Source organism: Megascapheus bottae, chromosome 15, assembly GCF_031878675.1.
Source record: "Megascapheus bottae isolate mThoBot1 chromosome 15, mThoBot2.hap1, whole genome shotgun sequence".
Lineage (NCBI taxonomy): Eukaryota > Metazoa > Chordata > Mammalia > Rodentia > Geomyidae > Megascapheus > Megascapheus bottae.
This window is the reverse complement of record NC_143523.1, coordinates 43474544-43497445: the sequence shown is the minus strand read 5'-3', so window position 1 is coordinate 43497445 and position 22902 is coordinate 43474544. Positions and strand designations below refer to the sequence as shown.

The window sequence follows — 22902 nt, the reverse complement described above, 5'->3', positions numbered from 1 at the left end:
TCCAGGGGTACAGCCTTCGTAGGGTACAGCGATGCAGATTTTTCCTGACAACTTCGTCACCGTGTGGTCTGGCTATGAGTGGGAAATGGAGGGATGTCAGCTGCTGCTGGAGAATCTGAGAACAGATAGATACAGTTTTCACTGGAGCCTATCCAGTGTACCACAGTGAGTTGAAGAAAGACGGGATAGGTTCTTAGGCTCAATCATTGACTGCTTAGCAACAGCTCAATGCTGAGTTTATAAACCAAGGCAAAGATAACATGGCTAATTTCTACCAAGTCTTGTAAAGACACAAACATAAAAAGAATTCCATTCAGCCTCCCTTTCTCCAAAGCCTTTCGCTACTCTCTCATTAGGAGCTGAAATTTGGTCAAGAGCTTTGCATTTTCTGATTGAAGGTCTGACTCCTTTTGAAATGGAAATGACCAGAAGAGACAGCACTGCTTGTTGTCGTTAGTCATTTCCTCACCCAAGTGAATACATCTGCCCAAGCCTTTCCTGCAAAACATGAGCAATTGTGGGAGGCTGAGACTCTGACGAGTGATGCCTGGTTGGGCTATTGCATGGAAGAAGGGATGCCTGAGGGGTAAGATGTTTTTGTTCATCACTTCTCAGATGAGCCGAGAAGCCTTGCCTGTTGCCCATTGTATTCTCCGTCCTTTGATCAAGTATTAGATGATACGTGTAGTACTCGGCTATCAACTTTACAAAGCTGCAAGTGCATTAGGAAAGCAAAATCAAATCAACAATCCCACCAGGTGCTGGTGGGGCATTTCTGTTCTCACTGATATTTTCACTGATAGACTCTGCAGACTCTGGTAGGTCCACGATGCTTCATTTTAATCCGGTTATATTAGCCAGGACACTGGGGTTACAAGCAACAGAAATGAGGTGGGGAGAACTGTAGGAATCTACTAGAAAGGGGTGGTAAAAATCCAGCAAAGGGAAGTAGGGAGGGGTTACTAGGATTTAGAATCAAATCCAAAGCAAATAGATCCGATTGGCTGTTCTTTGGCTAGGGGTGGATGCAAACTCTTGATGGATAGTTTCCAATATATATATATATGGGTGGGGGTAGGGGTAGGGAAATGGGGACCAAGACATGAGAAAGGGTATCAATGTATGTGAAGTAATGCACCTTCTATCTGGTGAATATAATGTAACCCTTCTATTAATTACAATAAAAATATATGGAAAAAAATACATGCATGCAGGGAAGAGGACTAGGTGTCCAAGAGAAAAGTTACAGTGTTAGGCATAGGATACAAAGTGAGCCACTTCCTCGGTGCTCACCTGTTCCATCCAAGTATGAGTCACCCATTGGGAAGAAGAGCCAGTGCTCTCAAAGGCCACTTCCTTCCAGATAGGGACTATTTCATACTGTACCAAGAAAATGCCTGTGAAATGCATTAAAAATTCATCCATCTCAAAGACTTTGGTGATCTCAAAATGTTAAGCCCCACTAAACCTTGGACCTTGAGGGCAGAGAATGCACAAGTTAGTGGTTCTCAAATCCAGTTCCACATGGAACTTATCAGGGAAGCTTTTAAAAAGAACACTAGTGCCCCCAAACCACCCTTTGGAGATTCTGATTCATTTTGGGGTGGAGTAGGGGGGAAGCAGGGGTGTGCATTGTTAAAATCCAGGTGATTTGGGTATCAGCCAGGGGTTCACAGTTTCTGACAGAGCCAGTATTTTATCTTATGTATCTAATTTAAAAAGTAAAATGCAGAATTGGTGCTATGGCTCAAGTGGTAGAGCGCTGGCCTTGAACTGAAGAACTCAGAGACAACGGTCAGGCCCAGTGTTCAAACCCCACGAGAACCCACTAAAAAAAAAAAAAGTTAAATGCAAGTTAGGCATGAAGGGATGGCTCAGTAGTAGAGCACTGGCCTAGCAAGAGCAAGTTCAAACCCCACAAGAATTTCCATTAAAGGCCAATCTGGGCTACATACATAAGGAAACCTTTTCTCAAAAACAACAACAAAAACAAATGAACTATGAAACTCGAAGATGGTAAGATAGGAGAAAATCTAGATGACCTTGGCAAAACCTTTTTAAATATGAGACCAACTATAACTCATGGAATTACTGAGTCAGCTATTGGAGACTCATTCCTGTAATCCTAGCTACTCAGGAGTCTGAGATTTAAGGATCAAGTCTTGAATTCTGCTCAGGCAGGAAAGTCCATGAGATGCTTATTTCCAGTTAACACCAAAAGCTGGGAAGTAGAAATGTGGCTCAAGTGATAGAGCACTGTCCTTGAATGAAGAAGCTGAAGGACAGTATTCCTAGTTACTGTGAGGAAAATGAGAAGAAATTCCCAAATGGAAGAAATTATTCTAAAATTCAAATCTGATAAAGCACTACTTAACCAAAATATGCAAATAACTTCTCTAAAATATACTTAAAACATAGCAAAGAGAAAATGGTTAGCACGATTGAAAATAGGCAAAGTATCTGATCAGACAGCTCACAAAGAAGATCAGCAAGTACCAATAAGCTAGGAAAAGTGTCTACCACATGTCATTAGGCAATAACACATTAATATGACCAAGAGGGGATAGCAAGTACCGCACGAATGGCAAAAATCCAAAATACTGGCAACACCAAATGCTAGCAAGAACAAAAACAGCAGATCTCCTTCCTTGCTGGGGAAGGGGGGATACACAGCAACACCGTAACTTTGGAAGATAATTCTACAGTCGTAGCTCATGTCTGTAGTCCTAGCTACTCAAGAAACTGAGATCTGAGGATCGAGGTTCTAAGACCATCAGATAAGACAAATAATCCACGAAACTGAGACTCTTACCTTCAATTAAATATCCGAAAGCCAGGAGTAGAGGTTTGGCTCAATGGACAGAGTGCAGCTTTCAGTGGAAAAAGCCAAGCAAGTGGACAAGGTCCTTTAGGGCTGGAGGCCATGGCTCAGTTGGTAGAGCTCTAGCCAGTGGATGAAAGTAGTAGGTACTGAGTTCAACCCCCATTATCCACACACAAAACACAAAATAAGAGGCTGAAAGCATGGCCTACTGGTAGAGTGCTTGTCTAGCATACACAAAGCCCTGGGTTCAATTCCTCAGTACCACATTTATAGAAAAGCCGGAAGTAGTGCTGTGGCTAAAGTGGTAGAACACTAGCCTTGAGAATGCTCAAGGACAGTGCCTAGGATTGAGTTCAAGCCCCAGGACTGGCAAAAAAAGAAAAAAGAAAGAAGAAAATCACAAAATAATAAGAAAAATCCTCAAGCGCTCTGCCACTTGAGCCACAGAACCACTTCCGGCTTTTTCTGTGTATGTGGTACTGAGGAATCAAACCCAGGGCTTCGTGCATGCTAGGCAAGCACTCTGCCACTAAGCCACGCTCCTGGCCCCCCTCTACATACTCTTGTCACATGATTCATGTTTTTCAAAAAATCTGACATACAAGCATTTAAAGGAATTCTCTGAACATAACTGCCAAATCTTGGAAGACAGTAGGTGTGAGAATGAGAAAGTCACAGAACACCCAGACAATGGAATCTTATTCCATATTTAAAAAGTAATGAGCCATCAAGCAGTGAAAAGACATTCTTATTACTGAATGAAATAAGATCCTCTGCAAAGGCTATATGATCAATTTATGACAGCCTGCAAAAAAGCCCACAGCTATGGAGAGTGTAAAAGGATCCCGGTTGCCAGGGTTGAATAGACAGAGCTTGTGCTCTACCACCTTGAGCTACAGTGCCACTTCTGACTTTCTGGTGGTTTATTGGAGGTAAAAAAAAAAAAAAAAATCTTGCCCCGGCTGGCTGTGAACTGAGATTCTCAGATCTAGCCTTCTGAGTTGCTAAGATTACAGGCATAAGTCACTGGTACCCAGCTGTTTTAAAATTTTTTAATTCTGGGCTGGGAGTTTGGCCTAGTGGTTAAAGTGCTTGCCTAGCATGCATGAAGACCCGGGTTCAATTCCTCGGTACCACATACATAGAAAAAAGCCGGAAGTGGTGCTGAGGCTCAAGTGGTAGAGCTCTAGCCTTGAGAAAGTCCAAGGACAGTGCTCAGGCCCTGAGCTTAAGCCCAGGACTGGCAAAAAAAAAAAAAAAAAAAAAAAAAAAAAAAAAAAAAAATTAATTCTTTTTTTTTTTGCCAGTCCTGGGCTTGAGCTCAGAGCCTGAACACTGTCCTTGGATTTTCTCAAGGCTAGAGCTCTACCACTTGAGCCACAGCACCACTTCTGGCTTTTTGCTACGTATATGGTACCGAGGAATCGAACCCGGGTCTTCGTGCATGCTAGGCAAGCACTCTACCACTAGGCCAAACTCCTGGCAATTCTAACTTTTAAGAAGCCAACAAATATCAGATGCTGATGGTTCATGCCTATAATTCTAGCTACTCAGAAGGCTGATATGTGAGGATCACAGTTCAAAGCCAGCCCGTGAGGGAAAGTTCATGAGACTACTACCTCCAATAACCAGGGAAAAAAAGGCAGAAGTGGCGCTGTGGCTCAAGTGGTAATGCACCAGTGTTGAGCTAAAAAGCAAAGAGACAGCACCATAGATATAGATATTAAATAAAAGGATAAACTGGGCACTGATGACTTCTGTCCTTTAACCCGAGCTATTAAGGAAGCTGGGATGTGAACGACATCCATTTGAAGCCAATACAAGCAGAAAAGTCCATGAGACTCTATCTCCAACATAAGCAAAAAATAAAACTGGAGACATAGCCCAAAAGGTAGAGCGGCAGCTGAGTAAGCAAACTGAGCTTGCTGATATCTCCTCCCCATCCTATCCTCCCCCCGCCCTCCCCCCCCCTCCCGGCGCCAAAAAGCAAACAAAACAAATCCTGTTTCGGGAAGGAAGGAATGAGGGGAGGGAGGAGGGTAAACAGAGCTGGTAAATGAAGGTGATGAGGTCCTTATAGTTTCTTTGCGCATGTGGAAATAGAACAGTGAGACCTGTAGACATTGTTTTAGAAGGGGAGGTGGGTAAGGGAGAAAGAGGGAGTGAGGTGGATCAGGATATATTATACACATATGGAAATGTCATAATGAACCTTTCCTGGTATAACTGATTATGCCAATTGAAAATTCATGAGAAAATCAATTAATAAAATACCACCCATGCTTTATATAGAAGTAGGATTTATAATGCATGTGTATACTGTTTTGTAACCATTGCAACCTGTGGCCTGTTTTCCCTAGGCCACGGTCCCCATTCTATTCGTTATGATAAACCTCTGAAGGGGGATGGTGGATCGGGAGGTCCCTGGCTGAGCCTCTGCTGAGGAGCTCACAGACTGGTACTCCCTCTGCAGTGCCCAGCCACAGTCCAGCCCTCCTCAACACTCTGTCTCTTTGTCAGTCTGACTGATGAAAAGATTCTTTCTGAAATAACATGTCTCACATTACCCAGGAACTTGCACGGTTTTTGTTGTTGTATGTGCTTGTAGCCATTTGTCCTGTTCTGTGTTTTGTGCTGTGGCGTTTTTCAAAGGATCTTGAGGAATGAGAGACCAGTGATTCCCAGTCTGGGACTAAGCCCCTCATGTTACCAGGAAAAACCAGCAGATGGCAGCACCGATGTGGTTATTAGTGGGAGAGGGTGTCTTCAGGGCTTACTCTGGTTCTGTGCCATTTGTTTTCATTTCACACATCTTTCAAGCCAGCAGGAAAGCCCAAAGTAAAAGTTCTATAAATTCTGTGCTCATACCTATTACATCAGCTAATACACTCAGAAGAGACCTTCAATGCAGGTGACCTACTATGAAGCCCTTGTGCACCAGATCTTCTAAACTCTTCTCACACAAATCCTTTGAATCTCTGCTCACTTCTATCTTAGCAACAAAGAATCTGGTTTCTGGAGAGGTAACATGACCTTTCCACGACCAGAGCCAGGAAATATTGATCCACCCGTCTGTCTGTCCCCATTTTTGTTTTTATGTTTTGGTGCCAATCCTACGTCTTGAATTAAGAGCCAGGGAATTCTGAGATCACTAATTGTGCCCGGCCATAGACCAGCCCTCCGCAACACTCTTTCTCTTTGTCAGTCTGACTGATGAAAAGGTTCTTTCTGAAATAGCATTTTTCACAATATCCGTGAACTTGAACTTTTTTGTTTTATGTGCTTATTAACCATTTGTCCTGTTCCGTGCTTTGTGCTGTGGCATTTTTCAATGGATCTTGTGGAATGAGTAACCAATGACCCCCAATCTGGGATTGAGCTCCCACATATTACCAGGACAATTGTAGGCATACGCCCATAAGAGGGCTCTATCTGGGGGCAGCAGTTCTTTCTCTTCTCATAAGATATTACTGGCCAGTCCTGTCCTTCCTGGATTCCAAAATGACTGCAATGTAACTGTAGAGAGAATGGCTCAGAGCAAAGTCAGATACAAAATGGAGATAGAACCAGGAGTCAGTGGCTCACACCTGTAATCATAGGTACTCAGTCACAGCCTAAGCAGCAATGTCAGTGAAAGTGTTATCTCCAATTAACCTTCAAAAAGCTGGAAGTGGAGCCATAGCTTAAGTAGCAGAGTGCTACCCTTGAACAAAAAGCTCAGTGCCCAGGCTCTGAGTTCAAGCCTTAGGACTGGCACCAAAACATAAAACAAAAACAAAAATAGAGACAGAGATGCCAAGCTTTGCTACTGATTTTAGTTTCCTTTTCGACTTTGCAGGCCCAAAGGAAGAGTCAGGACCTTTCAACAAAAGCAATTTCTAGCTGGGCATGGTGGCTCATGCCTGTAATCCTAGCTACTCGGGAGGCTGAGATCTGAGGATCACGGTTCAAAGCCAGCCTGGGCACCAGAGACTGTGAAACTCTTATCCCCAATTAAACGCTAGAAAACCGGCAGTGTTGTGGCTCAAGGGACAGGGTAGTAGCCTTGAGCAGAAGAGCTCAGAGATAAGGCCCAGGCCCAGAGTTCAAGTCCCATGACCATCAAAAAAACAAAAGCATTTTTAAGGATGTATTATATCCCTAGAGGCCAGGAAATAGGAAGGAGGGCTGGGACTTTCTGGTGTGTGCTTTCCCTACCAAGAAATTCCAAGTCCTTCAGCTATGGGGTTATCACACTTGAGGGTGAAATACATTCCTCTGGAGGGTTCTTGTAAAAAGGGGGAAGGTTCTAATTCTGGAGGCCAGACACCACTTGGTCTTTCACACACTAGGCAAGTACTTTACCCCTGAGCTACATTCTCAGCCAATGCTTTAAGATCCAAAAAGACAACCAGGTCTCAACCTCATAGTTTCCAGTTTCTAAGGCCGGAACATTTCTAACAGGTTCCATGTGATGCTGATGCTGCAGATTGGGAAACCACACTTTGAGAATTGCTGTATCCCAACTTGTCTCCAGCACCAGCTCTTAGTGATCCAGAACATGGATCTCTCTGAGCTCATCAGAGAGCCCTGGAGACAGCTATTAGAACATCTTGAGACTTCCAGGGCTCCTCTAGTAAGGAAATGGCTTAGGTGGGTTCAGTGGAGGAACATTTCAGAGGATATAATCACAAGGGTACTGGCAGGTCCCAGAAAGCACAAGTTCAAGTGTTAATGAGGTCTCTGGTTGCTGGCATGGCCCTCAGGTGGGGTTGGAGTGGACCAGAGGGAGGCTTCCAAGAATAGGAAGGAGTTGTTTTTCCTTATGATGCACCTCTGTAATCCCAGCACCTAGGAGGCGTAGGGAGGAGAATTGTGAGTTCAAAGGTAGCTTAGGTCAGCCTAAGCTTTTTGTCTCAAAAATAAATAGTAACAGACTAGTGCGCATTGTGGGAAACTGAGTTAAATCTAGGGATTCAGCTGAGACATTAGAAGCATAGGCAGAGAATAAGGTGCTTGAGGACCAAGGGAAGCCATCAGGGGCAGCAGACAGGCTGGTGTGCCTCCTAAAAGGTTCTGGCCATTTCCTCTATCTCTAGCCACAAGTTCCCCCAGTCATGGGGACTGAGGATCAGCAAAGTAAACTGCTTGAGGAGCCCCCCACCCTGGCTTTGTGATAAGTGATGGTTCTCCCTGGGGCTCTTTCTAGAAGCACCTAGAAAACACAGATGCTTTGAGCAGGACCCTGTCACCAGTGTTAAGATCTTTTCTTCTTTCCTTCCCTGCTTCCTATAAATATTAATTCATTTCATCATCATGAATGGTGTACTGAACCATTTATTGAGGCGGGGCAGTGACAAGATGCCAGGGATGCTGCTACCAACAGGACAAGAAAGGTCCCTGCTTTCCAGGAACTAACTTTTTTTTCCCCAGTCCTGGGGACTGAACTCTGGGCCTGAGCACTGTACTTGGGCATTCCTCAAGGTTAGTGCTCTATCACTTGAGCCACAGCACCAGTTCTGGCTTTTCTACAGATGTGATACCAAGGAATCGAATCCAGGTCTTTGTGCATGCTAGGCAAGCACTCTACCGCTAGGCCAAACTCCCAACCCCAGGATCTTATTCTTAAGCGTGGGAATGGGGGATGGTAATCTGAAAACAAAATATGATGGATTGCAGAAAATCAGCAGGACATTTGGATAGACAATTATGGAACACCTACATTAAATACAGTAATTAGGTTGTCCTTCTCTGAGAAGGCAACATTTAACAAGTTTTGCCAAGTGCCAATGAGTGAGTTATACACCAGTGAGTGCCAAAGACTTACTTCTGAAATCCTGGCTCTTAAGGCTGAGATCTGAGGATCATGGATCAAAGTGAGCTGGCAGGAAAGTCTAACATACTCTTTTTTTTTTGCCAGTCCCAGGGCTTGAGCTCAGGGCCTGAGCATTGTCATAGGGCTTTTTTAAAGCTAATGCTCTACCACTTGTATAACAGGACCATTTTTGTTTTTTTCTTTTTCTTTCTTTCTTTTCTTTTTTTTTTTTTTGCCAGTCCTGGGGCTTGTACTCAGGGCCTGAGTACTGTCATTGGGCTTTCTTAAGACTAGCACTGTGTCATTTGAACCACAGCACCACTTCCGACTTTTTTCTGTGTATGTGGTACCAGGGTTCAATTCCTCTAACAGACTCTTATCTCCAATTAACCACCCAAAGAAGGTGGAAGTGAAGCTGTGGCTCAAGTGCTAGCTAGCTGTGAGTGGAAAAGCCAAGTGAAAATGTAAGAGCCTAACTTCAAGTCCCAGTAACAGCAAAAACGAAGAGGTAGGGAGAGTGATACTGGATGAAGCCAGGACATGTCCACAGAAATCAGACCACACAGAGTGCTGGAGGCCGTGGTAGAGTGTGAATTATATGTAAAATGCAATTAGAGATGTAGGCAATGCTTATCAGTGGCTCCTGAAAATATTAAGTGAAAGTCTGCTGAGGAACTTGATGGTGGAGAATCAGACAGAACCACCTGAGGGCCCGAGAGCCTCAGACACAATCTAATGATGAAATCTTTCCATTGATCAGCTAATTTACAGGAAACACAGCCCCAGAAAACAGAATGATGCCAGGAGGGATCCGTCAGCAAAGTCCAGTCTGCATGACACTCTCCAGACAAATGATGCAGTGTTTATGATAAATAAATAGCAAGGGGGAAAGAGACAAAAGGGAACCTGTAAACTAAAAGAAACTCGAGAACCAAATGCAATATGGGAGAGCTGGTAGATTATATTGATTGTATTATAATTATAATAAAAGTCTCTGTGTGTGGTGTGCTGGTATTGGAGCTTGAAATCAAAGCCTGGGCACCGGCCTTGAGCTTCTTTTGCTCAAGGCTAACACTCTACCACCAGAATCACAGCTCTATTTCCAGCTTTTGGTGGTTAATTGGAGATAAAAATCTCACCGACATTTCCTGCCTAGACTAAACCAAGATCCTCAGATCTCAGCCTCTTTAACAGACATGAGCCACCAGTGCCTGGATTAATGAAGACCTTCAATGAGCCATACATCTATGGCCAGACTGTTTTTGCTGTTCTTCCTTTCATGAAGTGAAAGCCACTTCTCCACTGGTTTGAATCTGGGCTGTCGTAAAAGACTTGTTTTGGTTGATAAAATTGTGGCAGAAGGAAGCCTGTTAGCTTTCTTGGAACCTGGAGAGCACCATGCCTGAACCTATGGGAGGAGAAGCCTGTGGAGAACTCTGGTACCCCAGCTACTAGCCAGCATTAATCACCAGTCACAGCAGGGAGGTGCCCTTGACCTCCCAGCTGCAGCCAAGCCATCAGATGACTGTAGCTGCAAGAGATCCCAAGGGAAATCCGTAGAAGAATCATCCATGTGTCGTGGCATGGTGTCATGCTACTAAGTGTTGTCACATAATAACAGTTGATAGAGACAGAAATCTCAGTTGGATCTTCACTCAAAACAATTTAAAAACTTGTGGAACAACCAAGAAATTTGTTTTCTGGAAATCAGGAGAACTCATAAGGTTAGACATAGCTACTGTATGGTAAAACCTGATATCTTCCTCTTCTTCTTCCTCCTCCTCCTTTTCCTCCTTCATCTTCTTTCCTCTTCTTGTAATTTTTTAAACAATCTGAGCTGTGTAGCTCAAGCTGGCTTTGAACTTGTGAACATCCTAGCTCATCCTTTCCATTGACGGGCATGTACTTCCACACCTGTTTCCTATCAGGGAATTTTAATGTCAGATGCTAGACATTGGATTATATTACAGTAATTAATTTTGGTAAGTTTGAGAATGATTGTAGTTTTTGTAAAAGTCCTTATTTTTATTTTATGTATGTATGCATGCATGTATGTATGTATGTATGTATGTATTGTGGGTCATGGGGCTTGAACTCAGCCTGGGCACTATCCCTGAGCTCTTCAGCTCATGGCTACCACTCTACCCTTGGGCCTAGGCGTTGTTCCTGAGCTCTTCAGCTCAAGGCAACTGCCCTAACCTAGAGCAAAGCCCAACTTCCCATTTTCTAGAGGTTAATTGGAGATAGGCGTCTCAGGTCCTTTTGTACCAGGGCTGGCTTTGAACGTTGATCCTCAGATCTCAGCCTCCTGGCGTGAGCCACCGCACCAGGCCCTTATTTTTAGAGATACAAACTGAAATGTTTATGGATGACAAAATTGATGTGTAGTATTTGCCTCAAATAACTCCAAAAGAAAGAGGTGGGTGTAAATGAAACAAGATTGGACTTGATCTGAGCACTGTGGCAGGTAGAGGATGTATCATGAGTTCCTCTGCAATGGATCATTGACACTTGGTGCTCTGTGTGTGTTCTCTGTAATAGTCTGGTGCATGTTCAGTATTTCCTATATTATAATGAAGATGCTTGAGTGCAGTTGGAAGCCAGTGAAAGATATTAGCAGGGAAATATCTTTCCTCTTAGTGCACACTTCAACTTCCCAGTTGCTCCATCTCCACTATCAGGCCTTTGGTCCCCACCAAAGTCCCCTGCTATGGCTCCTGCTGGTCCTGGAAGCCCTGCTGGTGCCAGCTTGGCCCTACTCTTCCTCCCAGCCCTCTTGAGTGTCTTCTAAGCCTCTAGTGGCTCTCTGCAGTGGCTAAGCCCTGAGTGCAACAGGAAAAAAAACAAAAAAAACCACTCCTCAGAGACTCACTGTCCCCTAGAATGGGTCACATCCAGTCCCAGAGGAAGTCAGGAGGAGAGTTTGTGAGACAACATGATGAGTCACCACAGTTAATGACTTCCCAGAAGAGCGAGGCTGGACACTGAGCTTCTGCCTTCGAAACACTGCTGGGGAAACACATACTTAGCCCTGAGTTAGAACCCACAGTGCCATGTTCTCATTGTGGGACCGGTGACCACATTATGCTGTTCCCACCTGAAATCTTACTGGTGCATGGAGAGTAGAAGAGGGAGAACCCAGAAGAGGAGTACCTTCGTCTAGTTTCTCACATTATAACAATACGCCTGAGACTGAGCACATTTATGAAGAATAGCAATTGTGGAGGCTAGAAGTCCAAATGCAAGACACCAGCTTCTTGTATACCATAATGTGGTATGAACACCACGTGGTGAGACAGAGTAAATGTGCTAGCTGTGGACTCTCTTCCTCCATGCAGAAAGCCACTCATTCAATCCTAGCCATTCCCACAGGCCTCACCTCCAAATACTGTTAACATAGGATCTGGGGGACAAAGCACATGAACTTTTGGAGGATACACTCAAAAACACGATAAGGAGTCACCAATCAGACTGGGCTGTGTCTGTGAACATTCATTGGCAGAACTGGACCAGGCAGGGAGGGAGTCAGGAGTCATAAGTGACTGTGTTCTCTTGCCCTTCCATCTTCATCGGTGCCTCCCATTGGCTGAACCCAGCTAGAGGTTCAACCAGAGAATAAGGAACCTGGGTCATGTGATCCTTAGAAGTTAAGAATCCCTCAGAGGCCCAAGGTAAGGCCCAGAAGGATGGAATTTGGGTGTGTGTGTGTGTGTGTGTGTGTGTGTGTGTGTGTGTGTGTGTGAGAGAGAGAGAGAGAGAGAGAGAGAGAGAGAGAGAGAGAGAGAGAGAGAGAGAGAGAGAGAGAGAGAGAAACACTGGAGGTGCATCTTGGACAAGATGGGTTATGAGATCAGGGAGTAAGTGGGTCTGCAGAGTGAAATTCGTTGAACACATGCTCAGGGTACAGGGACAGGATCAAGGTGTAGGACTGTTCAGTGGTGAAAATGTCAGTCATCTCTCCTTGACCTAAGACTCACATGCTCCTTTGGTCCTAGGAGAATCCTCCCAACTTCTCAACGGTAGCTGGCCCCTAAGTCAGAATGGGAGTGATGCTGAGGCCACTCTGGCTACAAACCTCACCTTCTCCTCCTACTACCAGCACTCCTCCCTGGTGGCAGCCATGTTCATCGTGGCCTATGTGCTCATCTTCCTCCTCTGTATGGTGGGCAATGCCCTGGTCTGCTTCATCGTGCTCAAGAACCGACACATGCGCACTGTCACCAACATGTTCATCCTCAACCTGGCCATCAGTGACCTGCTGGTGGGCATCTTCTGCATGCCCACAACCCTGGTGGACAACCTCATCACTGGTGAGTATGGACGGGGATAGCATCCACGGGGGCAGTTAGAGATGTGGCTGGGCTGGTATCAAAGCCATGGGCCACTGTAAAGTCTGAAGCTGAGGGATTAGACTAGAAATAGCAGATGCAATTATTTAATGGTCTTCTTTGTTACATATGTATCATGTCTGATCTTAATTAATCCCCACAGCAGTTCACTGAAGCATGCTTTATTAGAGAAAAGGGTCAGAGCAGTTAAGGGATTGCTTTGTAGCTACAAAGCTGGTGTCTTACACCCTATCCGGAATCACACACTCCTTCATTTCAGTCTCCCTTGTAGCATCCAGGGACAGAACTAGAAGCAGTGGGCAGAAGGGAGAGAGAGGCAGGTTTGCTCTGAGTAAAGATCAAGGAATCCAGTCCTATGAGTTGTTCTCCTTCAGAACACAGTCTTGTAGCTGTATACCATGGCCCACGCCTATAACCCTAGCTACTCAGGTGGCTGAGATCTGAAGATTGTAGTTCAAAGCCAGCCAGGGCAGGTATGTCCATGATACTCTTATCTCCAATAAGCTACTCATAAAAAGCCAGAAGTGAGGCTGTGGCTCAAGTGGTAGAGCACTAGGCTTGAGCAAAAGAAGCTCAAGAACAGCACCCACTGGAGGGCGGGGGCGGGGGTGGGGGAGGCTCCCAGGCCTTCACCACTACCTTGCTCCACTTTAGGAATGTCTTCTGTGTGGCTGGCTAGGCTTGCAAGGAAAGGGACACCCCACTCTGATGAAAGAGAACAGGGAAAGGCCATCAACAAAGACAGACTTGTTATTTTGTATTTTTTAAAAAATAAATACACGTTACATTAAAGAAAAAAAGAACAGCACCCAAACCCCCTGAGTTCAAGCCTCAGGACTGGCAAAAGAAAAAAAAAGTAGGTTATAAGGTTTATTCAAATAATTTACATGGTTATAGTTCACATTAATAAATAGTTTTTTTCCTTACAACTGCTTAGAATTCTATTGGATACATTTAATGCAATTTATTTTTTATAGATATTTAGGTTGTTTCTAATACCATCTCCTGCAGTTAAGTGAAACCATAACATTTCCTTTTTCTCTTTATCCTCCCTTCTTCTTTTCCTCCTCCTTCTCTCGCTCTAGTGGAGAAGGTTGAGTCCTGGCACACACAGTTGATGGCATACAGGATATGACTTCACTTTATAATGAAGCCCTTAGCTTTTGTTGTTGTTGTCCATTCCTGTTGCACAACCCTCCTCTGCAATCCACAGGAGTTCCATTCGATTATATTTGTCTTTCACTTTGATAGTTTCTTGGAAAATGTGTGTTTTACATTTAAATTACTTTCGTGGAGGTGTAATTTAGCATATGTTAAAACCCATCTTTTTTAGCTTACAGTTCCACAACTTTGACAAACATATAATCACACAGGTACCATCACAATTAACACATGGGGCAATTTCATCTCCCACAAAGCTCTTTGGTCCTCTGTAGCTGGCTCTCTGTTCTTGTACCACAGGGAAGATTTGTACCACAGAGAAGATTTGTACCACAAATCTGTTTTCTTCAAGGACAGAAAGTATAGTGTGGCCTTTGCAAAAAAAGTCATGTAAGTGGTGCTGGGAGAGTGGCATAGTGGTAGAGTACTCACCTAGCATGCATGAAATCCTGGGTTCAATTCCCCAGAACCACATACACAGGGGGAAAAAAAGCCAGAAGTGGTACTGTGGCTCAAGTGGCAGTTTGCTAACCTTGAGCAAGAAGAGTGTCCAAGGACAGTGCCCAGGTCCTGAGTTCAAGCCCCAGAACTGGCAAAAAAAAAAAAAAAGTCACATAAGTAGAGTAGGCAATCTTTGGAATTAATTATGCATCTGTTTTTGCTCCTTTTTATTTCAAAGTGATTGAAGAGGGCCAGGAGCGTGGCCTAGTGGTAAAGTGCTTGCTTAGCACACACAAAAACCATGGATTCAATTCCTTGGTACCACATACATACACAAAAAGCCAGAAGTGGTGCTGTGACTCAAGTAGTAGAGGATTAACCTTGAGAAAACCCAAGGACAGTACCTAGGCCCTGAGTTCAAGCCCCAGCACTGGCAAAAAAAAAAAAAAAAAAGGCAACAAAATGATTGAACACTTAATGAAAATTTGACATATCATATAGAGTTCGCATATACTGTTAACAAAACTAACTTAAGGTATTGTAATAGAAAATGTAAAAGAACACAGAGGATAATTCTGGGAAAAAATTATTTCCAAAAAGATCTAGGCTAATGGCTCATACCTGCAATCCTAATATTTAGGAAGTTGAGAACAGGAAGATTGCAATTTGAGGCCAGCCCAGGCTTTTTACCCCCACCCCAAAAAATTCAGTAGACCCTCTTCTCAAACAACAATTGAGTATTGTGCAATACATTTATCAACTTAGTTTTTTGGAATTATAAAATAGGGAAATCACAATCTAGATATACACCTGGGCAGGAAGAGAGGCATTATCTCAAAAAAATAACCAGTGCTGGCCAGGAATGTGGCCTAGTGATAGAGTACCTGCCTAGCATGCATGAAGCCATGGGTTCAATTCCTCAGTACTTGAAAAAGTTCAAGGACAGTGCCTAGGCCATGAGTTCAAGCCCCAGGACTGGCAAACAAACAAATCAATCAGTGTAAAACAGGGCTAGAAGGTTGGGAATGTGGCTTAGTGGTAGAGTGCTTGCCTAGCATGCATGAAGCCCTGGGTTTGAATCCTCAATATCACATAAACAGAAAAAGCCAGAAATGGCACTGTGGCTCAAGTGGCAAAGAGCTAGCCTTGAACAAATGAAGCACAGGGCCAAGCCCCAGGACTGGCAAAACAAACAAACAAAAACTAAACAGGGCTAGAGGCAGAGTACAGTAGCAGAGTACCTGCCTAGCAATTGAGGGGTGCTGAGTTCAAATTGCAGTACCATGGTTCTAGAGAAACCAGCCAAAGAACAAAAAACAACATCTATTAAAAGGTTTTCAAACTTTTATAAAACATGACTACTTCAAAGACCACTTTTTCCAATTAAATAGGCACTTATATTACTTATTTTAGCAGATAAAAACTCAGGTATATAGTGACAGTCATGGGTATAACCATTTTGAGAAGATGAGCTGTATTCATAAAGAACAGTGGTACATATCTGTTATACCAATATTTGAGAAGCTGAAGCAGGAAGACTATGAGGTCAAGACCAACATGGGAAACAAGATTCCATCTAAAATAAATTAATAAATAAAGCCAGGCATGGTGGCTCAGGCCTGCAATCCTAGCTACTTAGGATGCTGAGATCTGAAGATCAGGGTTCAAAGCAAGCCTGGGCACAAAAGGACTTGAGACTCTTATCTCCAGTTAACCTCTAGAAAATGGGAAGTGAGTCTGAGGCTCAAGAGTAGGGCAACAGCCTGGAGCTGAAGAGCTCAGGGACAATGTCCAGGCCCAGGGGTAGGGCAGTAGCCTTGAGCTGAAGAGCTCAGGGACAGCGCCTAGGCCAAGTTCAAGCCCCATGACCCACAAAACAAAAACAAAAAAGAAAGAAAGAAGGAAGGAAAGAAAAAGGGAAAGAAAAAAGAAAAAAATAGGTCAAATGCAAAATGTATAACATGTATGATTAAGTAGGTAACTGTGTAGTTACCCAGCTTTTTAACTTCAGTCATTTGGTCTACCATACAGATAAACCATCTTCCCATGAGCTCAAAATCTTCAATGGGTCACTAACTAGTATGCAGCTGCCCACAGAGCAGCATGCTCTTGAGTGTTTTGATGTGAAAAAGACCATCTGTTCAATGTTGAAGGATTTTGCTTTGTCAATTGTCATGATGCATTTGTGCAGAGTCAATCTGAGAATGACAAAACATAATATATAAGACAAATCAAGTTGGGTGCTGGTAGTTCACACACCTGTAATCCTAGCTACTCAGAAGGCTGAGATCTGAGAACTGAAGTTCAAAGACAGCCAGGACATGAATGTCCATCTATCCATCAGATAGCTGGAAGTAGAGCTGTAGCTCAAATGGCACAGCGGTAAAGCCTTGAGAGACAAAGCTAAAGGGCAGTGCCCAGGCACTGAGCTCAAGCTTTAGTACTGTGTGTGTGTGTGTGTGTGTGTGTGTGTGTGTGTGTGTGTGTGTGTGTGTGGAGAGGGAGAGAGAGAGAGAAAAAAAATTATAAAATTCATTACACAGTTTCTACCTCCAATATGGGATATGATAGGAAAATAAAATGCATGTGAATTGTAAACAAGCCACACAATCAACAACAAAAACACAGACAACCTAAAATAATGAGAAAGCATTAAAAAAAATAAGGAAAAGCCAAAAGAAAAGAAAACTAAAACCAAACCAAAACAATGTAACTCCAAAGCCTATGAAAAGTGTTTGGCAGGGACCAATTATGAACAATATGCAGACATGGTCCCTATGGGCTGGCTGACTGTCATGGTCATTAACAATATTTTGAAGCCTTATATTTAAAAATAATAGCTGCTTGTTTTCTTCACAGGTCTGGCTGTCCTCTGGGAAATGTGTTCACATTTTTTCTCTTCTACTGGGTGCACCTTCCCCACCTAATCCACTCAGGCTCACAGCTCATCTCTTCTAGAAATACCCAAAGTAATTCTGGTACCCTGTAGCCTGCTGGATACACGTGACTGTGGACAGCTGGCAATGTAATAATCCCCTCCCCAGTAATCAGCTTGCTACCTCCCTCCTCCCTTCTATGTTTCCTCCTGTAAAGAGAGAGGGCTTTTGTTTTTGTTTTTCATTCTGACTTTCAGGATCTGATTCATTCCAAGAATAGGGTTTTGGATAGTGCAAAGATTTTGGTCTCTGTGGTATTCTGGGTTGTTTTCAGGGCTATGTCTAGCACTGTCGTCCAGGTGTCCAATTGGGATCTTGGGTTGCACTGATTATGTTCAGTAGTTTCCTTCTATTTTTTTATTTCTTGGTGCTGGAACTGGGGTTTGAACTCAGGGCCTGAGTGTAATTCCTTAGCATTTCCACTCAAGGGTGGTACTCCTTGGCTCCAGTTGAACTAAAGCTCTTCTTGTAGCCTTTTGGCCACTGATTAGAGTGTCCTGGAATTTTCTGCCTGGATTGTTTTTAACTTGTGATCCTCAGTCTCCTGAGCAGTGAGAACCATCTTACTAGAGTCCACTGCTCACTTCTTCCTAACTTCCTACATTGGATGATAGCACACTGAAGTTGAACTTGGCTAAGCAAGCTTTATGATACACAAATTGCCAAATGCTACAAAGCGGGAGTTTTGTTTGGTGTTGCTTTGTTTTGAAAGCTAATTTACCAGCCTCCTCCTGTTGGCAAGTCTCCATCATGACAAATTGCAGTGAAGATTTTTACAGACTGTAGTAGGATGTCCTTGGGACAAAACCTTGGGAGGAACTGATGGTCAGAGAGTTGGCACATACAGTACATAGCTTTACAAAGTAGAGCCAGCTTGCTGTCTAGGGCAGTGCTAGCTTTTGTGACTTGAACTCCCCTGCATCCAGGCTGGACTTTGACCACAAATCCACAGCGATTTAGGGACAAAGAAGCCCTAAGTGAATCTCCTGCTTAATTCTCTCATCTGTAGAAAGAGAATGATGAGCTGGGTATGGTGGTACACATCTATAATCCTGGCATTCTGAATATGGAGGAAGGCAGGAGGATTAAGATTCTTATTGTCAGTCATGGGGCTTGAACTCTGGGCCTAGGTGCTGTCCCTGAGCTCTTCAGCTCAAGGCTAGTTCTCTACCATATTAAGCCACAGCGCCACTTCCAGTTTTCTGGTGGTTAACTGGTGATAAGAGTCTCGTGGACTTAGGTTCCCCGGGCTGGGTTTGAACTGTGATCCTCAGATCTCAGCTGCCTGAGTAGCTAGGATTACAGGTGTGAGCCACCAGTGCCCAGCTAGGATTAAGATTTGAGGCCACCTGACCTATATAATAAGGCCCCATCTCAAGAAAAGGGAAAGGGGGAAACCAGCATGGCTACTATGAAGATGAAATGGCCTCAAATCTATACAGGACTGTGAAAGCAGAAGGCCAGACAGGGACAGGATAAACACCAATGCTCTCATAGTTAAACTGGCTCAGGCTGGTCGGTTCCTTTATCCTCTGGCAAGCAGAGGCCACATGACCCCAAGCAGGACAAGGAATAAATATTCCCCAAGCTTCTTTCACTTCACGGGGGCCTCTGTCGTTGCAGGGTGGCCCTTCGACAACGCCACGTGCAAGATGAGTGGCTTGGTGCAGGGCATGTCTGTGTGTGCTTCTGTTTTCACACTGGTGGCCATCGCCGTGGAAAGGTGAGAGTTTTCCCTGAGCCCTGGGCTGGCACTGAGAGCCACTGTCTCCCATGCTGGACTGGCTGGGCCACTCCTTTGCAAGTGAGACTGAATCCTGAGCCACAAAAGTGAAGCCTGAGGGACTGGCTACTCCTTAGATTTGAGGAACCTGCTAACACCACCAACCCATTTCTGGAGACCTCCTGAGGGAGCTTGGGGTGGGCTTTCTTGGGGGGCTTGGGAGGAGCTTGGAGGGGTACCTCATCCTGAGTGGCAGGAATCCCACATCCCATAGTCTGAGCCCATCCTCAGGACTCAGAGCTAGGAGCCTGACTCTATGTGGCTGGGAAGGAGGGTCTCACCCTGCACCTTCACTCTAGCCAACAATTCCTTGTTGGTCGCTGAAGAGCCATGCCTTCTAGTCCCCATTTCCAGCACTCCCATGTTACTCAGCTCCAGATTCGTGCAGACCCTTGACTGAGTCTTGTATATATGGCCAGAGACATGGGATGAGGCCAGGAGTGCCTTTGCACCAATATGGAGCTGGTGAATCTTTCTATGGCATTGACTTCATCCTCTTGCTCATATCTTCAGGGTAACTGAAGTTCTTTGTCTGCCTTCTAGGGAATAGGGAGCAGGTTTGTCTTTTGTCCCCACCCACTGCCTCACTGTGTGTTGCTGGTAGGTCACTTAGTGACCAAGCCCCACAGTCCTATCTCTAAAAGGTAAAAACTGTACGGGATGGTGAAGACTTCTGACAATTCTATCTGTGCACCTTAGGCACAGCTTCTGGTTCAGAGTCCAAATGCCAAGTGATGTTTTTTTTACCTACTTCCTTGTTCCCTCCTCATCATGAACCCTTCTCAGCCCTGCCCCTTCTACAATCTAATGTTCTTATCTTCTACTCAGGTTTATAACCCAGTGGGTTAGGAAGCTGGCATGATAAAGCCAGGTTCCTCCAACCACAAATTCACTAAGTGACTGAGTGAATTGAGTCCTTTGTTTTGTTATCAGTCCTAGTTTTGTTGACATTGTTGAGTGATGTAAGAGGATGTACTTTCACTCAGTGATTGTGGCAGGATTCTTTATGCCCTTCCTCTTCCAAGAAGCCTTCCTAGAATACCACAGGATTCTCCTTCACTTCTCAATTGCTGTTGCACTTATTGCAAGTACTACATGCTTTTAAATTAACTAATTAAGTTAGGTCTCTCTACATAGCTTACACTTGGCCTTAAACTCTCCAACCTCCTTGCATCACCACATGTTCCTAGTACAAATCTTAGGTGTTAGATGTTCTCTGGTGCTTTCTTGAATGTGTGGAACTGTGAAGCCAGAAGGTCAAGGCCAAACCCACTGAGGCAGCTCAGCTTCAGTCAGGCTGGGCAAAGGGGTGGAAGGAACACAAACTACAGATGAAGCAGAAAGGCACTTGGTTGGCCTTCAGCAGATTTGTCTTCATAGGGTGCCGGTACCAATGAAAGGTTGCAGGCTGGCTGAGGTGGCACAGGGACAGCCTGTCACTTAGGCTCCACATCTGACCTCCCAGCTCCCAGATGGTGGTGAGGGGGCATTCATAAACAGCTAAACATCTATATTTGCTGATAGGCCAAATCAGCCTTCCCACAGCCTTATTGCTCTGCCTGCTGCCAGCTAACATTTCACCTCCAGAAGTGCAGGTGCACACAGGTTCCACTCTTCCCAAGCTGGCTCTTCCCCCCACCCCTTCCCCCCATCTTAACCCTGCGGTTGCCTTGGTTTCTGGACCACTCAGTGGTGGGGGGAATGGAGTTGGAGGGGTGAGCTGCCTCCAATTTGCTTGCAAACTCCCCCATCAACACTATTGGAGCCATGTCCTAAAGTGTGAGATCACCAACATCAATCGGATATCTCCATCCCCGCCAACTTTTCCCGAGGTCAGCTCTGCTCCCCACTCCCCGCTGCTTTCTCCTCTCCCCACGCCCGCCTTCTGCTTTCTCTCCCTCTCCCCCCCCTCCCTCCACCCGGGGACGGGTGCTGCAGGTTCCGCTGCATCGTGCACCCTTTCCGCGAGAAGCTGACGGTGCGGAAGGCGCTGCTCGCCATCGCGGTCATCTGGGCCCTGGCACTGCTCATTATGTGTCCGTCGGCCGCCACGCTGACCGTCACCCGTGAGGAGCGGCATTTTCTGCTGGACGCACGCAACCGCTCCTACCCGCTGTACTCGTGCTGGGAGGCGTGGCCCGAGCAGCGCATGCGCAAAGTCTACACCACCGTGCTCTTCGCGCACGTCTACCTGGTGCCCATGGCGCTCCTGGTGGTTCTGTACGCACGTATCGCGCGCAAGCTGTGCCGGGCGCCGCCGGGCCCGGCACGCGACGGCGGCGGCGGCGAGGAGGCGGCGGCGGCGGCCGAGGGAGGGCGCGCGGCGCGCCGCAAGGCCCGCGTGGTGCACATGCTGGTCATGGTGGCGCTGTTCTTCTCGCTGTCCTGGCTGCCGCTCTGGACGCTGCTGCTGCTCATCGACTACGCGGAGCTCAGCGAGCCGCAGCTGCACGTCGTGTCCATGTACGCCTTCCCCCTGGCGCACTGGCTGGCCTTCTTCCACAGCAGCGCCAACCCCGTCATCTACGGCTACTTCAACGAGAACTTCCGCCGCGGCTTCCAGGCCGCCTTCCGTTCTCAGCTCTGCCGGCCTCAGTGGGGCAGCCATCATCACCAGCAGGCCTACACCGAGCGGCCCGGCGGGCTCCTACGCCGCCGGGTCCTGGTGGACGTGCAGCCCAGCGACTCTGGCCTGCCATCCGAATCGGGGCCCAGCAGTGGGGGTCCCCGTCCGAGCCGTCTCCCGCTGCGCAATGGGCGCGTGGCCCACCATCAGGATGTTCCCGGGGAAGGACCAGGCTGCCCCCATCTGCCACTCACCATCCCAGCCTGGAACCTCTGAGAGGGTCCAGGGATGGCACAGGCCGGCTTGTGGTTCCCACTGCACAGGAGACCCCTGGACACACAGGGATCAGCCTGGTGTGAGGTGACAAGAGGGTGCTGGGATGCCCCCTGATCAAAAGCAAGACAGTATCCAGTTGACGACAAGGACGTCTTTGTCTCACTCTCAGATAGCGGCAATGAAGGACCGACAGCTCTGACTGTCCTCTAGCCATTTGTGGTATGGACCGGACAACCCTCATCTTTTTTGGTGCCAGTCCTGGGGTTTGAAATCAGGGCCTGGGTACTCTCCTTGAGCTTCTTTTGCTCAAGCCTAGCGCTCTACCACTGAAGCCTCAGCTCCACTTCTGGCATTTTTTTTTTTTTTTTGTAGTCTTTTGGGAAGACCTTTCTGTCCAGGCTGGCTTTGAATTGTGATTCTCAGATCTCGGCCTCCTAAGTAAGCTAGTATCGCAACCATGAGTTGCAGGCACCTGGCTTGAGAGGATTTTCTTATCTTCGTTCTACCGAAGCAGAAATGAAGGCCTGGAGAGGAACAGTGGCTAAGCAAGGTCGCTCAGTTGGAAATTCCCCTTGAATCAGTTTCTTTACTTTCTGCCAGCTCTGGTTATCTCCTAAAGACCCCTCTCCGTCAAGGAAATTAGTAAATCGAAAGCTCAGGAGGCCTGTGTTTTCTGCTCTGAATCACTGAGTTCTCTAGTTCTTTTGACTGTGGCTGCTCCACCTAGACCTAACCCCGGAAAAACTGGGTGCGCCACCCCTGCCAGCTCTAA

The 22902-nt window shown here is 45.7% G+C and overlaps 1 protein-coding gene across 1 annotated transcript; it reads left to right on the top strand.

Annotated features, from left to right (window-relative positions):
* Positions 1 to 31: 31 nt before the first annotated feature.
* On the top strand, positions 32 to 22176 carry Npffr1 (neuropeptide FF receptor 1). The gene is made up of 4 exons (XM_090345534.1): positions 32 to 95; positions 12590 to 12928; positions 19129 to 19228; positions 21227 to 22176. The coding sequence occupies exons 1-4, from the start codon at positions 32 to 34 to the stop codon at positions 22128 to 22130; spliced, it is 1407 nt and encodes a 468-aa protein (XP_090201660.1). The 3' UTR covers positions 22131 to 22176.
* The last annotated feature ends 726 nt before the right edge of the window (positions 22177 to 22902 follow it).

What these genes read in the sequence shown, in the direction of transcription:
- Npffr1 (XM_090345534.1), top strand. Translation starts at nt 32, where the DNA reads ATGCAGATTTTTCCTGACAACTTCGTCACCGTGTGGTCTGGCTATGAG. An exon ending in GGTGGACAACCTCATCACTG is followed by an intron (nt 12,929 to 19,128) that starts GTGAGTATGGAC and finishes CTGTCGTTGCAG; the next exon opens with GGTGGCCCTTCGACAACGCC. An exon ending in GTGGCCATCGCCGTGGAAAG is followed by an intron (nt 19,229 to 21,226) that starts GTGAGAGTTTTC and finishes CGGGTGCTGCAG; the next exon opens with GTTCCGCTGCATCGTGCACC.